Source organism: Ceratotherium simum, chromosome 1 (assembly GCF_057802395.1).
Source record: "Ceratotherium simum simum isolate JZ-2026a chromosome 1, ASM5780239v1, whole genome shotgun sequence".
NCBI classification, from domain to species: domain Eukaryota; kingdom Metazoa; phylum Chordata; class Mammalia; order Perissodactyla; family Rhinocerotidae; genus Ceratotherium; species Ceratotherium simum.
This window is the reverse complement of record NC_141900.1, coordinates 86,692,716-86,717,415: the sequence shown is the minus strand read 5'-3', so window position 1 is coordinate 86,717,415 and position 24,700 is coordinate 86,692,716. Positions and strand designations below refer to the sequence as shown.

Here is a 24,700-nt window from a genome sequence, read left to right as displayed (position 1 = left end):
CGTTTTTTTTTTGCATGTGGATGTCCTTTTGTTCTCGCACCATTCAGTGAAAAGACTATCTTTGCTCCATTGTCTGGCCTTTGCTCCTTTGTCAAGGATCAGTTGACTTTATTTATGGGGGTGTATTTCTGGGTTGTCTGTTCCATTCCATTGGTATATTTGTTTCTTCTTTCACCAATACCAACTGTCTTGTTACTGTTTATCACTTTTTTTTTAATTCTTCATTCCTTGCTATGTTTCTGAGTTATCTAGAATAATTTTCCCTTGAAGAATATAGCTTTTAGAATCCCGTCCTTCCTGGACTTTAGATACTTTATAAGACCCTGGGCTTTTACTTCCATGGCTATGAGTTGTTTGTTTTTCTATTTTTGGCACTTATGAATTTCCCTTCATTTTGCCCTTGGCTACATAGTTAGATTTTTTGTTCCTATTTTATTCAACATCTTTGTGTATTTGTTTAGGCAGTATGTTTTAGTGGTTACAAGCACATCTTTGCCAACACTTTGTATTGTCACTCTTTAATTTTAGCCATTTTAGTGTGTGTGAGGTGGTATCTGAAATGTGGTCTTAATTTGTATTTCCCTGATGACTAACAATGTTGAGCCCCCATTTTTTGTGTTGTAGCTAAATTTTTTGTATCTCCAGTTTTATTCTGCTTCATGGTAGATTTTTATTTGTGAGGGGCAAATTTTCTTCAGCTCTGAACTTTTGATTCTTATTTTCTGTTTTCTTCTCATAGTAGCTTTGTATTGAGTGTCTTCTGCCCCATACTGGCTTTCTCTTTCTGGGGGTGATGTTTTCTGTGTTTAATGACCCTGATAATCCTCACTCCCTTCTCTTTCCTTACTGGGCTCAGTAGTCTCCACTGGATTCTTTCTACAGCTTGTACTCTGGATGGAGCTGCGTCTGATATATTTGAGTTTCACTACTTATAAGAAATTTGAAGTTACTTAGTAGGGGGTGAGGCTAGACAGGCTAGAGGAACCAATGCTCATAGTCTATGAGTAAATCAGAGATCCAAGTGAGGAGGAAGGATGGATGAAACTTTATTATTGTTAGCTTGATATTATTTTGGATCTATAAATCTTTGATAATTGAAAATGGAAGTTGGTTGTACAACCACAAATACGTTAAAGAAAAGTGTCTGTATACGCTGAACTAAGGAAAACACCGAGTCTGCACGTCTCTCCATATATGTGTTTAAAGAATTTTAAAAGTACATTTTTCAGACCAGCCTTTAACACTTTGAAAAACCTATGTCTTTGGACTCACACTGTCAGAGTCCAGGTTTGGATTTCTCTGTGTAAAGACCCATGTAATTAACTGAATTTTTGAGTTTTCATCTAGATGTTTTCCATTGTGTCAGTGTATCAGTTACTTGTGTTTAGGAAATAGTAGTATTCTGAATGTTTTTTCATTCAGATATATTTAAAAGGATTTTTGGGGTAGATGAGACTCTTTTTAGGAATAACTTTCTAAATATATCTATTTGGGGTCCTTACTTCAAATAGTTTAAAACACCATTTCCTTATGAATAACCTGTTGCCTTTTATAAATAATTTTTCAGCAAACATTGAGAAGGATGTGCTACCTTACCATCAAAGAAATGGCTACCATCTCTGAGGATGTGATAATTGTCACAAGCAGGTATGTGAATAGTCAAAACAGAGGATGGGATACTTGTATATTTTGTGGAATATTTGTTGTTCTTTTTCTATTAATTTTATTTTTTTGACTGTAAGAAGGCCAATATGAATTTGAAAGAATATATTATCTTAAAGCATTCTTTTCTAAAATGTGGTTGTCATCATGTGAAAACCATCCTTATCTGATAAAGCAAAGAAAGAAGTCAGAAAGGATAAAGCTAATAAATTAGATTACATTTTTAAATGTTCTTAAAAATATATAAACAAAACTAAAAAGTAAATGCTACACTGAAATAAAATATTTATAATTACATCAAAAGGCTAGTGTCTGTAATATATAAAGAACCTTTATACTTCAAAAAAGTTCCAAGTGATAATGCATAAAATAACCAAGATAAAGGATCTAAATATCTTTAAATAGTTATTCTCACTAGTAACCAAAAAATGTAAATTAAAAATTCAAGAATGAGTTACAGTATTTTTACCCATCAAATTGGCAAAAAAGAAAAATAGGCAGTAAGTACTTGTAAGGGAGACTTGTAGGGGAGACTGATATTCCTGTATACAGGAGGCAGAATAATAAAGTGATTGAGTTTTTCTAGAGAGCAGTTTGGCAGCATTTGTTGAATGTTTGAAAGGGTTTATCCCTTTGACCCAGTAATACCACATCTATGGAACAATCCTCAGAAAATAATCAGGATAGCACAGAAAGACTTAGATGCAATATTTGTTGCAACACTGTTTACACTACCAAAAAGGATAAAACAACTTAAATGTCTGCCATTGTTAAAAATTATTTAATTAGCCATGTTATAATCATATTATGAAATATTTAACTTTTTGAAAATATTGCTGACACATCTTTAATGATATGGAAAAAGTGCTCAATAAAGTGCTGAATGAGAGTTGGATTCAAGTCTATGTATTCCATATAGTTTCACTTTTAAAAATGTTTTATGTATGTATATAAAAATATATGGATGGAAATACACTGATATATTACTAGTAGGTTATCGCTGGGTGTTTGGGATTGTGGCTATTTATTTTCTTTAAACTTTTGATAATTTCCAAGTGTCCTAGAAAGAGTATGTATAATTAATTTAGAGTTCTAAAATATATAACACATAGTTTTGTTTCTCTTCGGGTGGAATTTTGCCTTTTGCTAAAATATAAAACAAATGTTATTTAAAAGATAGTTGCCTCTTAATTATTAATTACAGCTCATTTAAGTGAATCTGGTTTTTTTATGAAAAAATAAATTTTGGAGGAGGGTGCTTATGTTTAGCCAGCAGTTGTGTTGAATGTAGTTTCAATTAGTAAAACTTTCAGCTGAAAATAACAGAGAGCCAGTTGTAAATAGTGACTGAAACAAAACAGGCACAGAGTAGCTGATGTTAGTTCAGTAGTTCAACAGTGTCAGGGCCAGGGCTGGTGTCTCTTGAATTCTTTGGGACATTCTCACATTATTGCAAAGTAGATGCCTGAATTACTGGCAATGCACCATTCAAGGTGGGGGAGTACTGGGAAGGGGGCCAATACCGCTTCCATCTGCCTCTTTTATCAGCTACGCAATAGCTTTTCCCACGGTAATTTTTAGATTTCATTTGGCACAGCTGTGTTATATGACTATCCTTAGGAGGCCAGGAAAGTATAGCTTTTACAGCCCAAGGGGCAGGCTAGAGAGAAGGGGTTGAAAATGGGTATTGGATTAGTCAGCTAGCAGTGTGTGCCACAAGTAAGAAACAGCAAGTCTTCACTTAGATTGCTAGATTCTCTAAATATTGGAAAAATTAAAAATAGATTAGTTAACTACTGATTGAGGGTTTTTTGTTTGTTTAGCTGTTAATACTTCCCTCGAGTCCTGTTAGGCCACCTTGAATTATAGTTTGCTTCGAGTTCATTTTAAGTCATTAGTAGATGTAGGAGGCAGAATAATGGCCCCCAAAGCTATCTCTGTCCTAATTCCCAGGCTCTGTGAATATGTTACATTACACAGCAAAGGGAATTAAAGTTGCTAATCAGCAGATAGGGAGAGTAGCCTGGATTAACCAGGTGGGCCCAATATAAGGCTAAGGATCCTTAAAAGTGGAAGAGGGAGGCAGAAGAAAATTGTCAGTAAAGAGATGTGGTGATGGAAGCAGGGTCAGAGAGATGCAATGTTGCTGGATTTGGAGATGGAGGCAGGAGGCCTTGAGCCAAGGAATATGGGTGGCCTCTAGAAGTTAGAAAAGGCAAGGAAATGGATTTATCCCTACAGACTCCAGAAAGGAATGCAGCCCGGGTGACACCTTGATTTTAGTCCAGTGAGATCTGTGTTGGACTTCTAACTTACAGAACTGTAAGATAAAGAAATGAATGTTGTCTTCTAAGTTTGTGGTTGTTATAGCAGCAATAGAAAATGAATAGATTTTGCAGTATATTAAGTGTATCAAATCAATATGTTATACACCTTAAGCTTACACAATGTTATATGTCAATTATATCTCAAAGCTGGAAAAAAAAAAAAAGAAAACTAATAGAGATTTTGGTATCTGGAGGTGGGGTACTGCTATAACAAACACCTAAAAATGTGGAAGTGGCTGGGGCCGCCCGGTGGCACGAGTGGTTAAGTCCACGCTCTTTGCTGCAGCAGCCCGGGGTTGGCAGGTTCGAACCCCGGGCGCACACCTGACGCACTGCTTGTCAAGCCATGCTGTGGCAGTGTCCCATATAAAGTGGAGGAAGATGGGCATGGACGTTAGCTCAGGGCCAATCTTCCTCAGTGGGAAAAAAAAAAGAGGAGGATTGGCATCAGATGTTAGTTCAGGGCTGATCTTCCTCACAAAACAAAACAAAAAACGTGGAAGTGGCTTTGGAATTGGGCAGTGAGCAAATGCTGGAAGAATTTTGAGGATCATGATAGAAAAAGCCTACATTGCCTTGAACAGATTGTTAGTAGAAATGTGGATGTTAATGACTCTGCTAGACTCAGAAGGAAGTGAGGAGCAGCAGGAAAGAGGAAATATTTATTACCTTGGAGAATATTCAAATCATAAACAGACTGTTGGTGGAAATATGGACATTAAAGGCACTGCTGGTGAGGGCTCAGAAGAAAATGAGGAAGATGTTACAAACTGGAGGAAAGGGAATCTTCGTTATATAGTGCAGAAAGCTCAGTGGAATTGTGTCCTGCAGCTGTGTGGAAAGCAGAACTTGTAAGCAGTGAACTTGGATATTTAACTGAGATTTCCAAGCAGAGTGTTGAGGTTCGGCCTGGTTTCTTTTTGCCACTTGCAGTAAAAGTTGAGAGTAGAGAAATAAATTGAAGAGAGACCTGTTAAACAAGAACCAGGAATTCTTTACAAATATAGAATTATTATGTTGTACGCCTGAAACTAATATCTTCTATGCCAATTATACCCTCAACACCCCCCCCCAACAGGAGTTCTTGATTTTGGAAATTCTCAGCCTACTAAATGGCAAAGGATGCTAAAATCAAGAGATTCAGTAGGAAAGCATGCTCTAGAGAACAAGTCACAGGAGTTACTCGAGAGCCTTTTGCTAAAACCTCAGAGAGATTAAACGGTCAGAGTATTCGCTCACACAGAACACTCTGAAGAGATCAAGGGTGTGACTCATAGTTTCCTTCAGCGTCTAATCAGAAGCCCAAAATAGAGATGGGATTATCTAGGCAAGATCTGTGGAGGAGCCTCTTGTCTAATGCAGTGAGTCTCTGTACCTATATGGGAGTCCCAGAAGGCTCTTGAGAATCGTATACCAGCAGAAACACTGCCAGCTTGGACTGAAAGGGTCAGAGAGAGGATGAAGTGAAAGAAGGCTATCAGAGCCCCAAAATTCTACAGGCAGGAAACAGGCTGATAAGACTACTCAGCTTTAAACACACGCTGCCGTTTATAAAAAGGAAGGGTGGTTCCCAGGGCTGAGGTGCAGGTCCATAGGGTGGAGCTGAGAACTATAGAGAATGCTGCCCAGGACTTGAAACCTTTTCCAGTTTGCCTGGATGGATTTCAAAACTGCTTGGGACCAGTGACTCCTCTTCCTTCCGTTTTCTCTCTTTTTGAAGAGGAATGTCTGTAACTTATCCTATAGCAGTCCCACCCTTGTATTTTGCCGGCAGAGAACTTGTTTTCTAGTTTCACAGGTCCACAGGTGGAGAGGAATTTTGCCTCAGGATAGGTTACACCCAGAGTCTCACCCATACCTAATTTAAAGATTTTATTTATTTATTTTTCCCCCAAAGCCCCAGTACACAGTTGTCTGTCATAGCTGCACATCCCTCCAGCTGCTGCATGTGGGATGCGGCCCCAGCATGGCTGGAGGAGCGGTGCCTCGGCGCGCACCCGGGATCCGAACCTGGGCCGCCGGCAGCGGAGAGCACGCACTTAACCGCCAAGCCACGGGGCCGGCCCTCACCCATACCTAATTTAGATGATTTTGATGAGAAGATTAGGACTTTTGAGTGGGGTGAGATTTAGATGAGATTTTGGACTTTGAGTTGATGCTGTAATGTGTTGAGATTTAAGGGATCTTGGGAGGGGTGAATATATTTTGCCTATGAGATGGATGTAGCCCTGCTGATGCAATGATTTTAGCTTAGTGAGACCTATCTTGGACTTCTAACTCACAGAACTGTAAAATAATAAATTTTTGTGGTTTTAAGCTACTAATTGTGATCCTTTGTTACAGCAGGAATAGATACGTACACAGTTGTGTTAGCTTGGTAAGAAACCATGGATGTTGAAGCTGAAGGCAGACACTATATATAAAAGAATATATACGACTTGCCAATAAGCACATGGAAATGTTCTCAATATTATTAATCATCAGGGAAATACAAATTAAAACCTTGATGAGATATCATTCCATACCCACTAGAATGGTTAAAATAACAAAGCCTGGCGGAACCAAAATCAAAAAGCCTGCTCCGTTACCAAGTATACAGAGTAGTTGAAACTCTCATACATTGTAAGTGGGAATGTAGAATGGTACAACCACCTTACAAAAAGTGTGACAATTTTTTATAAAGTTAAACATATACCTGCCCTGAGATGAGTAATTCCATTGCTAGGTATTTACCCAAGAAAAATGAAAATATATGACCACAAAAAAGACTGTACAAGAATTTCATAGCAGCTTGATTTGTGATAGCCCTAAACTGGAAACAACCCAAACGTTCATCAGCAGGAGAACGGATAAACAAATTGTGGCATATTAATACAGTGGACTACTACTCAACAATAAAATGGAACAAATTGCTGGTTCAAGCAACAACATTTCTAAAAAGTTATGTTGGAACAAAAGAAAACAGACACAAAAGAATACATGCTGGATGATTTTATTTCTATAAGTTCTTGAGACCAGCCCAAACTCAACGGTAGTGATAGAAACCAGACGTCTGGTAGGTTGGAGGAAAGTAGGCATGAGGGAACTTTCTGAGGTGATGGAAATGTTCTGTATTTTATTTTGGGTGGAGATTACATGGGTGATCACAACTGGCAAAACTTGTCTAACTGAACACATAAGCTGTGCGTTTTTATTCTATGTACATTACAACTCAGTTTTAAAAAACAACATGAAGAGATTTAGTTAATGGCTTACAGATAGTCGTCTATTGACAATCTGGTCATACTCTTCTACCCCTGTCTGATGAGACTCACTCAGTGAAAGTCTGCATCTGAAGATTGCTTAGAATTGTGGAATTGAGTCCTAAGGAATGATCCATCACTCACATGAGGGAGGAGCATTGGGGTGGGGAGTATAGTGTGTGATAAGTTACATCCCTACTCTCAGAAAATCAAATGAGCAGTTCATAGACCATGATTTCGGAAGAAATAAATGGGTTGTAGAAACTGTTATCTAGCAGGCAGCTTTGAAATCAATTGTGGGGATAATGTGAGGATTTGGGTAGCAGGAGGACAATACTTTGAGGTTCCTGGGGGAACTAAGAAGCTAAGTCCATCCACTTACTTGGTAAAAAACAGTCAAGCCTGAAACAGCTTTTCTGCTTGAATGATGCTGCTGGCTTGAATATTACATCTGAGGTTTTACTACCAGGACGTGGTTTAGAACAAGAAAGAAAATGAGATACTAACATAATCTGACTTCACCACCACTGTGGTGAAACTTCTCTCAAAGATCTCAGTGACCACCTAATTGCAAAATCCAAAAGCCAGTTTTCAGCCCAGATTTTACCTGACCTCTCTCAGTTTTAACGTGGTTAAACACTCCCTGAAGTTCTACCATGTTTGGCTTGGAGAACTGTAGTCCTGAATTTCCTCCCATCTCTGATTACTCCATTTTATTCTTCCACAGAAGTGGCTGCTGTTCTTCTGCCTGTCACCTAAATATTGGCATTCCCTGGGGGTCTATATTAATGCTGTGGCCATTTCCCAAACTCCTCATGCTATTTGATACCCTGTATCTTTGTCCATTTGTCTCCTTGTGCTTGCGATTATCCTGTTTCCTTTTCCGCATAGCTGAAACATCATTATACATATTGATTTCCCTATCTTGACAGGTTACTCATTGTCTCCTCTGTTCTTATAACAGTTTGTTTTTACCTCTATTCTAGTATTTAATACATTGTACTGTAATTATTTGTTTACATGTTTTTCTACCCTCTGTACTGTTAGTTCCTTGAGAACAAGAACCATATTTCATATAACTTTGTATCATTAATTACTGGAAAAGTGCTTTGTGTGTATTAGACATGCATTAAAAGTTCGTTGCATGAATTAAACAAAGGATAATCCACTTTCTCCTTCAGTCAAAGGGACTGTAACTATAGGGCTTATTTATGTTTCTCCGTCTCAAGAAAGCACTCGCACATAGGAAGAAGTGGAGAAATGTAGGTGTATTAGGTTTCTCCAGAGAACAGAACTAATAGGATGTATATAGATATACAGAAAGAGATTTACTATGAAGGATTGGCTCACGCAGTTATGGAGGCTAAGTCCCACCATCTGCTGTTCTGCAAGCTGGAGGTCCAGGAAAGCCAGTGGTGTAGTTTTCTCCAAACCCGAAGGGCTGAGAACCAGGAGCACTGATGTCCAAGGGCAGGAAAAGATGGATGTCCCAGCTCAAGCAGAGAGCAGAGTCTCCCTTCCTCTGCCTTTTTGTGCTGTTCAGGCTCTCAATGGATTGGATGATGCCCATCCCCATTGGTGAGGGCAATTTTTTTTTACTCAGCCTATGGATTCAAATGCTAATCTCTTCTGGAAATACTCTCATGGATACACCCAGAAATAATGTTTTACCAGCTCTCTGGGCATCCTTTAGCCCAGGAAAGTTAATCATTACAGTGAGTTTAATGGATGTTGAGAAACTTTTCTGTATCCTGCTTTGCTTCCCTCTCTCCTGCTCAGTTGACAAGCAGACTGCCGTGATTTGTTTGGATTAATACTTATTCTTTTTTAAAATGAAATTGTGGAAGACTTTTGAGGAAACATGATGAAAATGATGCCAAATCATAAAATTTCCTTCTCCAAAGCCTAATGAAAAGAGTGACAATGAATAAAAGGGAAAGCTGGGAGACTTCTAGCCAAGGTGGTATGAAGCCACTGCAGGCCATCTCTCCCAATGGTGACAACAAAGCCTCTGGACAAAAGTACAGAAAGCAGCTACCTGAGGACTCTGAAAAGTGAAATATATCAGGTGAATTTGGTGAGAAAAAGCAGTAATTAATAAATAATCAATGTGGTAACAGTGAGTTTCATGGTTATTTTTCTTCTCTATACCCTGGATTTGACCCAAGGGTGGGCTGGAACTGTATAGTGGGTGAGGTCAACAAAGACTCGGAGAGAAGTCCATCTCTCTGGCCTGAGCACAGGATAAAAAAAAGGCCCCTGCAAGCTGAAGAGCTTGTTGTTTGTTTTTGTGGTTGCTGATCCTGCCTTGAGGCCAGCCCCAGTTGTGGAACAACATTACTGTGGTGTGACAGCACTGTTTCAGACACCTAAACCCCTGAGATAAAACCTGTCCCTGAGAAAAGGGGCCTTTGTTGTGTGAAGAGTGGGGGGAAATCCACATTATTATTTTTTTTTTCTGTCACCTCTTATCTCTTTGTCCTGAGAACTCACTTCCACAGAGTTGTGTAGTAGCACGAGGAGCTAAAACTCTTGAGAGAATCCCATATATCTGGCTAGAAGAAATGGGAAAAGAGGTTCTTGAGAGCCAGAGAGTGTGGGAGAAATGACATGCACAAAAGGCCAGGCAGATCTTGCGATCTGAAACTAACTGCAGGGATTGCTTGCTAAAACAAAATGTCAGTATTCCTCAGAGACTTAACAGGACCCAGAATCTCATGACATAATATTCAAAATGTCCAGATACAATCCAACATTAGTCAACCAGGAAAGTCTGACCAATTCTCAAGGCAAAAGATAATCAATAGATGCCAACCCCTACATTACCTAGATGGTTGGGATTATTAAAGACTTTAAAGCAGCTAATGTAACCATGCTCCATAAAGGTGAACACTCTTGAAATGAGTAGAAAAAATACAAATTTTCAGCAGAGACTTATGTAAAAAAAGAACCAATTGAAAAATTTAGAAATGACGGAGTACAACATGAAAAATAAAAAACTCATTCGCTAGTCTCAATAGCAGAATGGAGATGTCAGAGGAAAGGGTCAGTGAACTTGAAGATAATTTCAATAGAAATAATCCCAACTGAGAATAAAGAGAGAAAAGATTGAAAACAAAAATAAACAGCCCCACTGACCTGTGGGACTATATCACAGGGTCTAACATTCATGTCATTGGAGTCCCTGAAGAAGAGGATAAAGGGATTGGTGCAAAAAAAAAAATTTGAAGAAATAATGGCTGAAAACTTCCGAATTTTGGGAAAGACATAACAGATTCAAGAAGCTCAGGGAAATGTGTACAAGATAAACTCAAAGGAATCCACACTCAGATATATAACAGAACTGCTGAAAACGAAAGATAAAGGAAAACTTTAAAACAGAGAAAAATGACACATTACATATAGAGAAACTTCAACTTAACATACCGTGGATTTCTCATCAGAAAACGTGGATGTTGGAAGACAATGGAACACCATCTTTAACGTGCTGAAACAAAAGGAACTAACAACCCAATATTCTATATCCACTAAAAATACCTCTCAGGAGTGAAAGTGAAATAAAGACTTCCTCAGATGAAGGTAAACTAAGACTTACTCTAAAGGAAATATGAAATGAAGTGTTTCAGGCTGAAGGGAAATGATACTAGAATGATCCCCAGGGCAACCACTACAACATCTTTATAATACTGAAAGAAAACAAAAAACACAGCTGTCAACCCAGAAGTCTATGCCCAGTGAAATAGCTTTCAAAAACAGGTGGAATAAAAGCAATTTCAGACATACAAAAGCTGAAAGAATTAATCTCTAGCAGATTCACAGGTGAATGTAAAAGGAAGTTTTTTAGGCAGGAGGAAAGTGATACTGGATGACAATATGGATCTATACAGAGAAATGATAACCACTGGAAATGCTAACAGCACAGGTAGATATAGAAGACATTTTTTATTTAAATCTCTTTAAAACAATTGACTGTTTAAACAAAAATCATAATATAGTATGGGATTTATAACACATGTAAAAGTAAAGGGTACGACAACAATAGGGTAAAGGCCCAGAGGGGAAATGGAACTGTACTACTATAAAGTCCTTACTCTGTGTTATGAAGTTTATCATATCACTTGAAGACAGTCTGTGATAAGTTAAAAATGTACATTATAACTCTAAAGCAACTAGTGAAATAACAATACAGAGATATAGCTAATAAGCCAACAAAGGAGATAATCAGAAACATAAAAAATTTGTTGTTAGTGCCATTAAGTCAGTTACTACTCCTGGTCACCCTGTGTACAGCAGAGCTGAACCCTGCCTGGTCTTTTTTGAGCCATCCTCTCACCTTCCAGGGCTATATTAGACAGTGCTCTGCTGCTATTAATGGGGTTTTTGTGGCCTTTTTTTTCAGAAGTGAGTAGCCAGGTCCTTCTTCTTAGTCTTAGTCTAGGAGCTCTGCTGAAACCTGTCCACCATGGGTGACCCTGCTGGTATTTGAAATCCCAGTGGCATAGCTTTCAGCATCACGGCAACATACAGCTGCCACAGTATGACAGCCAACAGATGGGTGGTGTGGTTCCCTGGCTGGGAAATGAACCCGGGCTGTAGCAGTGAGAGCACTAAATCTTAACCACTAGATAACCAGGGCTGGCTTCATAAAAAAATACCCAATCAAAAAGGAGGAAAAAGAAAAGGGAATAAAAAACAGATGAGATAATAGAAGAAAAGTAGCAGGATGAAAAACTCAAACCTAGCCATATCAATAATCACCATTAAAGGTAAATATTCTAAACATCTTGATTTTAAAAGGCAAAGATTGCCAGATTGGATTTTTAAAAAATCCAGATCCAACTATATGCTGCTCACAAAAAACATACTTTAAATATAAAGACACAAATAGGTTGAAAGTAAAAGGATGAAAAAAGATATACCAGGCTAACTTTAATTAAAAGGAAGCCATAGTCTTCATATTAATATCAGATAATATTGATTTCAGAATAAATATTATTAGAGATAAAGGGGTCAACTCATCAAGAAGACATAATCCTAATTGTTTACGCACCTAAAAACAGTTTCACAATGCTCAAAGCAAAAACTCATAGAATTGCAAGGAGACATAGACAAATCCACAATTATAGTTGGAGACTTCAATACCCCACTCTCCAAAAGAAAGAGCAAGTATACAGAAAAAATTATTAATAATATGAACAACTTGAACAATAAAAGCTAGACTGTCTTTTTTGCTGATGACATGGTCTATGTGGAGAATCTGTGGAATCCAACAAAAGCTGCTAGAACTTAAGTGAGTTTAGCAAATGTGCAGCATACAAGATCAATATGCAAAAATCAATTAGGTATTTATATACTAGCAAAGAACAATTACAAATTGCAATTAAATTAATACTATTTACAGTAGTGTCAAAATATGAAATACTTTGGGGTAAATCAGATGATAGATGTGTAAGATTTTGTAGCTGAAAACTACAAAAAACATTGCTGATAGAAATTGAATAAGGCCTAAATAAATGGAGAGATACTGTGTTAATTGGTTGAAAGACTCAATATTTTTCAGATGCCTATTTTCTCCAAATTGATCTTCAGATTTAGTCCAAGCCCAATCAAAATCCTAGCAGGCTTTTTTTGTAGACATTGATAATGCTGATTTTAAAATTCATATGGAAATACAAAGGACCTAGGGTAACCAAAACAGCTTTGTAAAAGAAGTTGGAGGAGTGATAATACCAGATTTCAAAACTTATTATAGAGTTACAATAAATTAGGTGGTTTATTGGCAGAATGATAAACAGATCAATGGAACAGAATACAGTCCAGAAATAGACACATGCAAGGACAACTTATTTTCAGCCATGTTGCAAAAGGCAATTTAGTGACGATGGAATAGACTGATAAATGTTACTGGAACAATTAGATATCCATAAGGTTAAAAAAAAAAAAAAAAGAACTTTGATTCATATCTCACACCATATACAAAAATTAAAATAAGATTGGCCATACATCTATAGACCTAAATGTAAAATCTAAAATTATAAAACTTCCAAAAAAAAAAAATGAAAAAATCTTGTGACCTTGAATTGGGCAAAGATTTTTTATATATAACACCAAAAGCATGGTCCAGAAAGAAAATAAAAAGATAAACCACAGACTGGAAGAAAATATTTGTAAATCATATATGACAAAGGACTGGTATCTAGGACATATAAAGAACTTTTAAAATTAAATAACGAGAAAACAGTGCAATAAAAAACATGCAAAATATGTGAATAGACACCACTAAAGAAGATATATACATGGCAAATAATGCACAAGAAAAGATGCTCAACATTATTAGTCATCAGGGAAATACAATTTAAAACCACAATAAGATACCACTACACATCTGTTGAATCAACTAAAAATTAAAAACACTGACTTTACCAAATATTGGCAAGAGTGTGGAGGAACTGGATCTCTCCTACACTTCTGGTGGGAGTGTAAAACAGTGAAATCATGTTGGAAAACGTTTTTTCAGTTTCCTAAAAAGTTAAATGTGAACCTACCGTAAGACCCAGTTATTCCATGCCTAGATATTTACCCAAGTGAAATGAAGCAAAAATTAAATGGAAGCTTTTGGTTTCTGCTCTGGGATATAGAGAGTTGGAAAGAGCCGTGCTTCCAGTGTTTCAGTTAAAAAGGGGCTGAACAAACAGCACGTTCACCAATTTATCTGAGACCTTCAGAGTACTGATGTCTCAGAGTAACCAGCTGGCTCGAAACCTAAAGAGACACCAGGGCCTGCAGGGATAGATGAGATGTGAGCACTAACTTACTAGACAAGATGTGGTTGATACCAGTAAGAAGATTTCAGCTGAGGTGACTGAGTATACAGTCTCAAGAGAGGGTGAAGCCTCTGGGTGCCACAAATATAAGGGATCCTGAACCTCTATAAGCTTGTTGGTTTTCCTCCAAGCACCCATTGAGTACTTATAGAATATTTGAGAGAGTCCTGAGGATGTCTTCCTAGGGGTGTAGAACTGGGGGGGAGGAAACAGCAGCTACCCAGACAGGGATACTGAACTCCCCTTGGATCCTTGTCTTCTTTTCCTCTCTGGAAGAAAAGCCTTAATCTGTAGGAGGAATGCAACAAACACTCCTTAGCATCCTTAGATGCTGGTGAAAACTCATTGCACCTGTGGGAAGGGGACAGGGGGGAAAAACTTACTATCCCTGGAGGAGCAACTAGAATATGCACTGTGTTCATAGCTACAGTTCTGGAAGGGGCAGAAGTACTGAGAAGGCCGAGTCTCTAAGATCCAGGAACATGGTGCCTGCCTAAGACAGGCTTAATAAGACAACAAAGAACACCCTCCCATTCCCACCCCCCCCTACTGTGTTGAGTGACAAGTAACTTGCAAGAGACCAACTCGCTCTGAGGGGCTGGGTGAAGAAAAGACCAAAAGCTGAGTGTGGACGTTGAAAAAGAAAATCCTCTGGCACGCCCAGCCCTCAACCTAAATATAAGGTATCAATAGAGGAATTTGAAGCTAAATGGAACACTGAGGGTTACCATAGCAACAAGAAACCAAACTCAGTCCAGCTCCCAAGGAGGTTAACTTGAACCCCTGAGCTAAAGACTTAGCAGAAGGAAATAAGCCCCCATTTCAAGGAATGAAAACAATTTACTTCAGTCTCTAGTGTGACACACAGGATGTTTGGCTTCCAACAAAAAATTAGGAAGCATAAGAAAAAGCAAAAAGAATACTTTCAAGAGACAAAGCAGTCATCAGAACCAGAGTCACTACTATTCAACATTGTATTAGAAGTATTAAACAGTGCAATTAAGAAAAACCAATTTGAACATAAGAACGAATTAACGAAGAAATAAACTGTCTCTGGTTTTAGATGATGTGATAGAATACCTGAAACCCTGGATAATCAATGATAAAATGAACTCAAACAATAAAAGAATTCAGTGGGTGAGCAGGATATAAAATTAACATATAAAAATCAATAGCTTTCATATAAACAAACAATACACATAGAACCCCATTACAACAACAAATAAGATTAAATACTTAGGAATAATTTTGACAATAAATGCAGAAAACTTATAAGAGGAAAAATATTTTAAAGCCCTGAAAGATTCAGAGTATACTTGAAGAAATATAAAGGTATCCCTTATTTTTGAATAGGTCAATTCAACATTATAAGGTTTCAGTCCTCCCTAAATTGATTTATGAATTCAATGCAATCCCAATTAAAGACAGGCTATAGTATAGAGTTAGAAAAGTTGATACTAAAGTTCATGTGGAAAAACAAACAGGTAAGAATAGCCAGGAAATAACTGAAAAAGGAAAACCATGAGAGAGGACTAGCTCTACGAGTCAGTAGAATATTAAGACCTGTACATTAAAATAGTGTGGTACTGACACATGAATAGACAAATAGACCAATGGAATAAAATTGTGTGATGACTTTGTAATGTGTCACTTTGACCATGCTGAACTACATTTTTTTTTTTTTATATTTTATTTTATTTTATTTATTTATTTATTTTTTGTGAGGAGATCAGCCCTGTGCTAACATCCACCAATCCTCCTCTTTTTTTGCCGAGGAAGACGGCCCTGGGCTAACATCCGTGCCCATCCTCCTCTACTTTATATGGGACGCCGCCACAGCATGGCTTGGCAAAGCAGTGCGTCGGTGCGCGCCCGGGATCCGAACCAGCGAACCCCGGGCCGCTGCAGTGGAGCGCGCGCACCCAACCGCTTGCGCCACCGGGCCGGCCCCTTATTTTATTTTATTTTTAATTTTATTTATTTATTTTTCCCTCAAAGCCCCAGTAGATAGTTGTATGTCATAGCTGCACATCCTTCTAGTTGCTGTATGTGGGACATGGCCTCAGCACGGCCGGAGAAGCGGTGCGTCGGTGCGCGCCCGGGATCCGAACCGGGGTTGCCAGTAGCAGAGCGCGAGCACTTAACTGCTAAGCCACGGGGCCGGCCCTGAACCACATTTTTTAGAATTTTCTGATACAAATGGAAACTATGGAATTAGACCCAAATACATATGGAAAGTTAGTATATGACAGAGGTGGCATCTCTAATCACTGGGGTAAACATTTACTTTTTAATACATGATGCTGGGACAACTGAGTAGCTGCTTGGAAAAAGATAAAATTAGATCCATATTTCACATCATACACATGAATAAACTCTAAATGGATAAGGAATATAAATTTAAAAAACAAAACCATACAAGCACTAGAAGAAAACATGAGTGTATTCCTCTTTAACTTTGAGGTAGGGAAAAGCTTTGTTAATTTGACTAAAATTCCAGAGGCAATGAAAGAAAAGATTGATAATTTTGACTGCATAATTTCTTTTTAATTATTTGGCAAAAACACCATAAAATATAAGATGAAACGGGTTTGCAGTAGGTCCAAGTTGTGGTACAAACAGTTATTCTTAATTTATTGTCATGGTATCCTACATGACATTGCCACTCATTTTATGGCAAAAGTGGTGTGACAGTGGGCTCATGATTAGGAGATCCAATAGTTTTATCATATTCTGCTTCACCTAGGAGCAGACAGCCTAATGCAATGATGGGATAGCCTATTGAATGCTCAGCTGAGATAGTTGGTTAGAGCTATAACCCTATAAGGTTGGGGAATTCTCCAAGATAGAGTATATGCATTGAATCAATGGTCAGTGTATGGCACCATCACCGATAAATAGACTATGTGGGTCCAGGAATCAAGAGGTCGGTAGGACTGGCCCCTCTCGCCCTCACTCCCAGTGACCCACCTATAGAATTTATGCTTCCTATCCCAACCCTAAATGTGAATTTGAGGCCCTGGTTCCCAGGGGATGTTTTCAAGGGATAAAAAGGGGAAGCATTTAACCCATTGATTCCTGGTTCCTATTAGTTGAGTATTGTCTCCAGCACAGAAATACCCCACACTTCGGGATCATACATGTCTGAGTGACAAGGCATCCCACACTCGAGTGTCAGAGAAGTCCTGGGGCAGGAAGTGAGCCAGTTTGCACATTTGAAATGATGACCACTATCGGGTCACTTTGGATTCTTCATGCTAGTGGACTAGCAGGTAAAGAAAGGAGCTGCTGTACTCATAGAGGTAGTTGACCTTGATCCCTAACAGGAGCTAGGGTTGTTTCTATATAAAGGTTGCAGAGAGGACTGTTCTAGAATTCACTTGAGTATATTTTGGTGCATTCATGCTTGAGACAGTGGTGAATAGGGAACAACCAATGGTCTATCCAGGGTAAATCCAACAGAGGGCTCAGGTCCTTTGGGATAAAGGTTGGAGACACCTACCAGACACATAACCAAGATGAGATGAAGTGCTGGCTAAGAATGAGGGAAATATAGGGTAAATGGTTATAGAAAAGAGACGGTGAGTAACAATTATTGCTTTGGAATGAGGTGTAGCAGCAAGGATTGTACCATGTTAGACTCACCTTCCTGTCTCTTGTAGAAATAGTGGGTAGTTACCGTCTTGAAGACTTGTGATAGATTAGATTTAATGGAGGACATGTTCAAATTTGAGGGGTGCAAAGGATGAACTGTATTGGATGCCACTTTTGAGCCACCTCACATTTTCTCAGGCTTTATCTTTGATTTCGGCTGTGGCTGTCGTCAGCACTTCTGTGCTCACTTGCATCGATGGTGCCTTACTTCAAGGATGCACCATGTGTTTCACTTCCTGCCCTGCAGTTTCCCTGGCACTCCAGTTTGGGCACTCACTTGGAACTCACATGTGTGAGATAACACTCTGGGGTTAACTCTCAGCCAGGGCCTAAGAACTAGTGGATAAATTCTTTCCTTTTCATCGCTGGATATATGGTTCTGAGATGTGTTTCACAAGGCTCCTCAGAAGATTGCCATTAAATAACAAGTTGCCGGTGGCAGTGACACACTAGAGAAAACTTCTTTAGAGTGATTTTCCCTCCCTCTTTGTTCAATTCCCTGTTCTTCACTTCTCCTCCCTCAGAACACATTCCTGGGTAAACTACCTGTATGTAAACTTCTGCTGTCAGGGCAGCCCAAGCTAAGAAGTACAGAATGAGGGTTGGCAAACTGTGGCTCATGGCCAAAACTGCTGCCTCATTTAGTAAACAAAGTTTTATTGGAACACAGCCACGCCTATTTGTTTATGTATTGTGTATGGCAACTTTCGTGCCATCTACAAGCCAAGGAGAGAGACCTCAGAAGAAACCAAACCTGCCAAGTGTGAGTTTTTTGATCTAATTGGAAAAATGCAAATATTTGTGAAAAAGACTGGTTAATAAATTATTTATATCCAAACAATGAAATCTGTGCTAGCATTAAAAAGATATTTTAGATATATTTGGATATTTTAAAAAATCTGCCAATATGGGAAGATTCTCAAATTAGATTATTAAGTAAAAAAGGAAGGTGCCAGGAGAGTGGAGATTCATTGGCATGCATTTTAATAAATCTCTGCGGTTGTATAGATTTTTATAAACTTCCTTAAGAAAACATGAACAACTGTTCACAATGGTCATCTCTAGTTGAGTGGCTCTATAAGGTTGGGTAGGTGAGGGGAGACTTAGACTTTATATTTTGTACCTTTCTGAATATTTGGAAAATGTATTGTCATATGAATGAAATACTTTTAGAATCGAAAAAAGAAACTGAAGGACTGTCAGTTATTCACAACTTTCTCCTTTTAGTGTCCTAATGGAGTGAGTTGGTGTTATATGCCATTTTGGATTATGTGAAGGGAGTTGAGTGAGGAAGGAGATGGTTAGTCAGTTTGGGGTAGTATAAATGCATGGAGGACAGGGGAAGGGACAATAAAAGAGTGAATAATATAATATAAAGGCTAAAAACCTCTTTAAAGTTGAACATGAAATTTTGTACATCAGTCCACACTTCTCTGCCTGTTTTTGAAGCTCAGCAGAAAGGTCTGAAGCCATTGACACTTGTTACTTTAGAAAGCCATGTCTGAGAGAGAGACCTCATGAGTTAATAATTTTAGTCAGTTTCTTTTAAAGAGTTGTCTAGTCTGATGGGTTTTTCGGATTTTCGGGGATTTCAGCTTGGGTCTCTCTATCCCATTGTCTTTATTTTATTTTCTATGCCAATTATCAGTATCTAGAATAATGTATATATTGTGTTTATGTGATTATTCTCTCTCTCTTCCTGCTAGAATTTAAGCTCTGTGAAAGCAAAGACTTTGTTTTTCTCACTGATTTAGAACAGTCTTCTATCCAGTAGTTTTAATATTTATCCAAAGAAAACACTCAATAAATATTTATTGAATCAGTAGCTGCATTAAGATAATTTTGGGGACAACTGGAATTAGCTAGGGATGGACTGCAGGAGAGAAGACTTTATTCTAATTGATCTTATAGTAACGAATTTGATTTTTCTTAGTCTGACTAAGGACATGACTGGAAAGGAAGATGTGTACCGAGGCCCGGCCATCAGGGCTCTCTGCAGAATCACTGATGTAAGTTCTCTTTGTTTTACTGAGGCTCAAAGGCGGCGCTTTGTTTATCTGCAGGTGGCCATGTAAATTTAGTAGGATTCCCTAGTCTGACTTTGTGAATCTTCAGTGTAAGAGAAACATGACCACCAGAAAGGCTTTGTGGCTCCAGGCTTTTTTCTTTTAGATTTTTTCCTTTTGTTTATTTAGATAGTCTATTTCTCTCTATTTTTGCCTTCATGGACTTTTGTTATCGTCAGGGCACATTGCTTGCAGTAAACAAAAACCATTTGAATTTAGTTTAGTTGTTTTTTTTTTTTTTTTTTAAGCTTTATTACAGGATATGTATCTCTCAGAATTTGAGGTAAGGAGCAAGAAATAGGGCAGCTCTAAGGAACTCAGCAGCAAGGTTTCTCAGATATTTACTATTATGATCCATCATTTACCAGGCTCAAGCCTCTTCATTCAGATATTTATAATAGAGAAGCTGGTTAGCCATCAGCCAGCCAATGGCTTGTATCCACTTGGGTCTGAGTCAGGGGTAACCTTGACTCAGGCTGTTGTATGGAGGGACGAGCTTATATAGTATATTAGGCTGTCCCTTCCAAGGAACTCTGAGTAGGAAAGGTTAAAATGAAGAGCACATTGGGCATTCCCAAGCAAATTGAATAATATTTCGGCTATATTCATGCTTGAGTATATTTTATATGTATCTTCTCAAGTTTTAAAGATTGAGCAGGATCAAATGGTAAATCTGGATCCTAGAAGGAGTAATAGAAATGGTTTAATATTTTTTGCTGCTCAGCTGTTTTGTTGTTGTTGCTTTTGTTTTTAGCATTAAATTGGTAGCATACGACTCCACAATGCCAGTGCTAGCAATGAGACTCTGTTTATCTGAATATTGATGTCAGTCTGTTTACACGTCTTCACCTGCCATCGCCTTCCCCATGCTAAGCTTTCTCCCAGTTAAATTTAAAAAGAACTTCATTTTCAGAGGATCTCACATTGAGGGCTGACTATAGTAGTATATTAAACGTTTAATTTCTGATGTATCTAAAATAAGCAGGGATTCCATTTGATTTATAGGACTTTCTGGGATCCATATAAAATATATTCCCTTCACATAGAGCTATCTTCAGGACTTCAGAAGCAGCTTCTATCCCCATCTAGGAGTTTCTTTTATAACATCTCAACCAGATAGGTTGAGCCTCTACTTATATATTTCCTCAAACTGGGATTCTCCACTTTGAGACAATTTCATTGTTGAACAGTTATTCTTCTTCATTACATATACTCTTAAATGTTCCTGCTTGAAGCTTCCACTCAATTGTCTGGGTTCCACTCTCTGAGAAATGATTACTCTATTATATGATAATCCTTTTAATGCATTCTAAATATTTGCACAGAAACAAATATATGACTGGTGTTTGTAAATTATTTTGAAGTGGTAATTTTGCATGAAAATGTTTTGCTGTAACAGCTTTTTCTTTATGAATGTTAATAGGGAACAATGTTGCAAGCCATTGAAAGATACATGAAGCAGGCCATAGTGGATAAAGTCTCCAGTGTATCCAGTTCAGCACTGGTATCTTCCTTAGTAAGTAAACAAGTAGCTGCCTGGTTCTTATGCAAGGTATAGTTTCTAGTTGCAAAAACAAAGTATCACTCAGATTCTCTTCACAAATGAAACATTTAAAAAATATGTATACATCTCCATTACTTGATCCAAGAATGTTTTATCTGCCGGGGAGCATTGAGCAATAAAATGGGCAGTTAAAAACATGAAATTTTCATATGTTTGAAAGGTTTTGGTAATCAGAAAGTTATGTTGTTCACATAATAAAGATGGGGGGTGAGGGTGAGGTGAGGGACAGGGAAGAAACTGAGGATCCATCTCTTTCTTTAAATCTTCCTTTATGACCTGCACTTCTGCCTCTTGCCCCTTGGTCCTCTGCTTTCCTTGGTGCCCTGTGTCTGCAGTGTCCTTCGATCGAAAGTTTCCTGGCCCACTTCTAAATTTGCTCCCAGGAAGTGATCTTTGTTTTAGTAATATCTTTTCTTTCTCTCTTTTATCAAAACAAAATTTATTCATTACAACCTATCATGTTGCATTTGATTAAAATTGGTTACTAATGTGTGAATGGATTAGATCATCTGAATCACAAGAGTTCCTGGTTCTGGAATATAATTGGTCAAGTTTTACAACAAGGGATATATCAGTACTCTGTTTCTTTCTTCCAGGTGAGTTTCCTGGAAGTGAAACCTACAACGTTAACATTATTTCAGGACCATTCTGTTAACTGTCCATTCCCTTGCTGTCCTTCCCCTCTAATTACGTCCTTTTCCACACCTCTCCCAGCCCACAGAAATACTCACCTTTGCAAAGAGGTCTTGGAGAAAGTGTTTCTGGCTTATTAGTTGCCTCAGGAGTAGAGACATAAAATACTTGTAAAGCTACAAAGTTGTTTCTTTCTTTTAGAAATTTCTGTTAGTGATTGTCCAAGAAAACTAATTCATGTTTCTAAACTTCTAGTGACCATGCATTGTCTGTTCTTAATTTTTTCTGTATTTAGCACATGATGAAGATAAGCTATGATGTGGTGAAGCGCTGGGTCAATGAAGCCCAAGAAGCTGCTTCAAGTGATAATATTATGGTTCAGGTACTGTCGTTGAATCACCTTAGCTTATGTCCAGATCAGGTTTCTTTAAACCACAGATTTTAGGGGCAATTTATCAATTCCCCAGATTAGTATTAGCTAAAGTCTAATATTAAGCAGTTTACTATTAAGCGGCATACTAGTGCATGTTCTCAAGTAGGTATCCCACTAATTGTGATCACTGCCGTAGGCAGTGTTTAGTAGAAGCTGTAAGGATGTTCGAGAAAGGTTCTTATCTTCAGTGGTAGTCTGAGATGCTCATTGCAAAGGTCACAATGCATTTCAGTCCTTTGTTGGAAAAATAATTTGTGAAGAAGAGCGTTCAGTTCTAAGCTTTTTAGGCCTTGATTATAGTAGATATTATAAAAACATTAAAGAGTAATTTTTACTTTGTGAAGCGTGAAGCTTTAAAACCATTTTGTTGGAAGGATCTCCATTTCATTAGGCTATTCCTAATTAAAAGGAATAAGAGTAAATTCTTAACTGGCAATTTTATGTAAAGTACCCCATTTGTTTTTGAGAGGGTACTTATTATCCCCTTTCAGTGTTTAGAGCGTCTCATGTTAGCATATTCAGTTATGAGGAAACAGAACAGTAATTTTTCCCGTGGGAAACATTCTCACTCTCCTAACTCTGATTATTATGTTTTTACACAAAGTACCATGATAATTACACTTCTTATGCCTACTTTAGGAGATTAATCCTTTAACTACTAACATGGCCACAGATGATTTAAAGCCACTAAAAGAGACCTGTGAGACTGGTAAAGCCTTGGACCTGAGAGCCTTTGTGCTAAGGATATATGGGGCAATGCTGAACCTGCTAGAGCATCTTCAGATTGTATGTCACCTCTTTAATACTTGTGCGGTCTGAATTGATAACTTCTGGGGGTGAATTAGAAACTCATCCCTCCAGTCTCACCTGTGTTTGATTCAGTATGAAAAGATATTCTCTTTGTATACATTAGGCTTGGGTATCTTTTTATTAAAAATCTAGTTCCATATGATTCTATTTTCATGTAAATTTTATCCTCTTCCCCCTCAGCTTTCTGTATATTACATTTCTTTTCTTGTTCTTTAGTACCATGCATTGGGAGTCCTGTATCACCTTAAAAAGAATGATCGCCTTGCTGTTTCTAAGATGCTGAATAAATTTACTAAATGCGGTCTCAAATCACAGTTTGCTTACTGCATGCTGATCCGAATTGCCAGTCGCTTACTAAAAGAAAATGAGGAGGGGTAAGTGTCTTCCCCTAAATATGTAATTTTCCATTTGCTGGTTAATATACCAAAGAGTTTATTTCCTTTATGAATATTTACAGATGGATTTGATGTTTTCCAAATTAAAGAAAAAAAATCATAGACTTCCAAGTAACACAACTTTTTTTTTTTTTTACTGTAATGTATGCTTTGGTATATGTACTTGATAGATTAGGATTGCTAATAATACAGTGACAAACTGATATTGAACAAAAAATACTTACAGATAATGGAGTATACAATAATTAAATGTGAAAGTTGAAAGTGACATTAAGAATCATCTCGTTTATTCCTTTTATTTTCATAAAAAAAGAATGTTGAAGTACTGCATTTAATGATTTATTTAAATGATTATTTAAAGGGCATGAGAGAGAAAAATGGAATTACACATTTGTAAGGTTCTTAGATTGTTTGTGTAGCAGTGTTATTTTATTTGATGGTAGACTGTGATAATATAAGGATGAATATTGTAATCTCTTGAGTAATCACTAAAAGAGTAGGAGATATAATAAAATGTTAACAGAGAAGATAAAATGGAATATTAAAAAATATTCAGGGGCCGGCCCCGTGGCCTAGTGGTTAAGTTCGGTTGTCTTCCTTCAGTTTTGGGTGCGGACCTACACCACTTGTTGGCAGCCATGCTGTGGTGGTGACCCACATACAAAAAAAAAAAAGAAAAATAGAGGAAGATTGACCCAGATGTTAGCTCAGGGCGAATCTTCCTCAGCAAAAAAACAAAAACAAAAAACACAGAAAACAAAAAACATGTCAGTACTCTTTAAAAAAATATATATTCAGCTGAACTTCCTGCTTCCAGTAATGGTGGAGTAGCTTTCTTATATTAGCGCTCCTGCAAATAATGGTTATATCATTAGTACAAAACTTTGCCTCCCCAGAACAAGAAAACGCACAACTATTTGAAAATGCTGGTGAGTGGTGAAAAGCAGGCAAAAACTGGAGGGGAGTTGTGCCTGAAAGACAGAAGCTGTACTGGGTGGAGATTTGTCTATCTCTGGCTAGTCTCCTGAGGGCACTCCACAATTCCTGGGTGTGGGATCACAGAAAAAGAGTGTTTACTGGACAGAGGGGT

At 37.8% G+C, this 24,700-nt stretch overlaps 1 protein-coding gene across 1 annotated transcript in view; it reads left to right on the top strand.

The window, feature by feature from the left end:
* The window catches only part of COPG2 (coat protein complex I subunit gamma 2), a 134,132-nt gene that overhangs the window by 14,735 nt on the left and 94,697 nt on the right, over positions 1 to 24,700 (top strand). Inside the window, exons 5-9 of the mRNA XM_087430765.1 lie at positions 1,568 to 1,647; positions 19,643 to 19,718; positions 21,199 to 21,291; positions 22,268 to 22,354; positions 23,432 to 23,589. Of these exons, the coding sequence (XP_087286891.1) occupies positions 1,568 to 1,647; positions 19,643 to 19,718; positions 21,199 to 21,291; positions 22,268 to 22,354; positions 23,432 to 23,589 (494 nt within the window). The remainder of the gene's footprint in view (positions 1 to 1,567; positions 1,648 to 19,642; positions 19,719 to 21,198; positions 21,292 to 22,267; positions 22,355 to 23,431; positions 23,590 to 24,700) is intronic.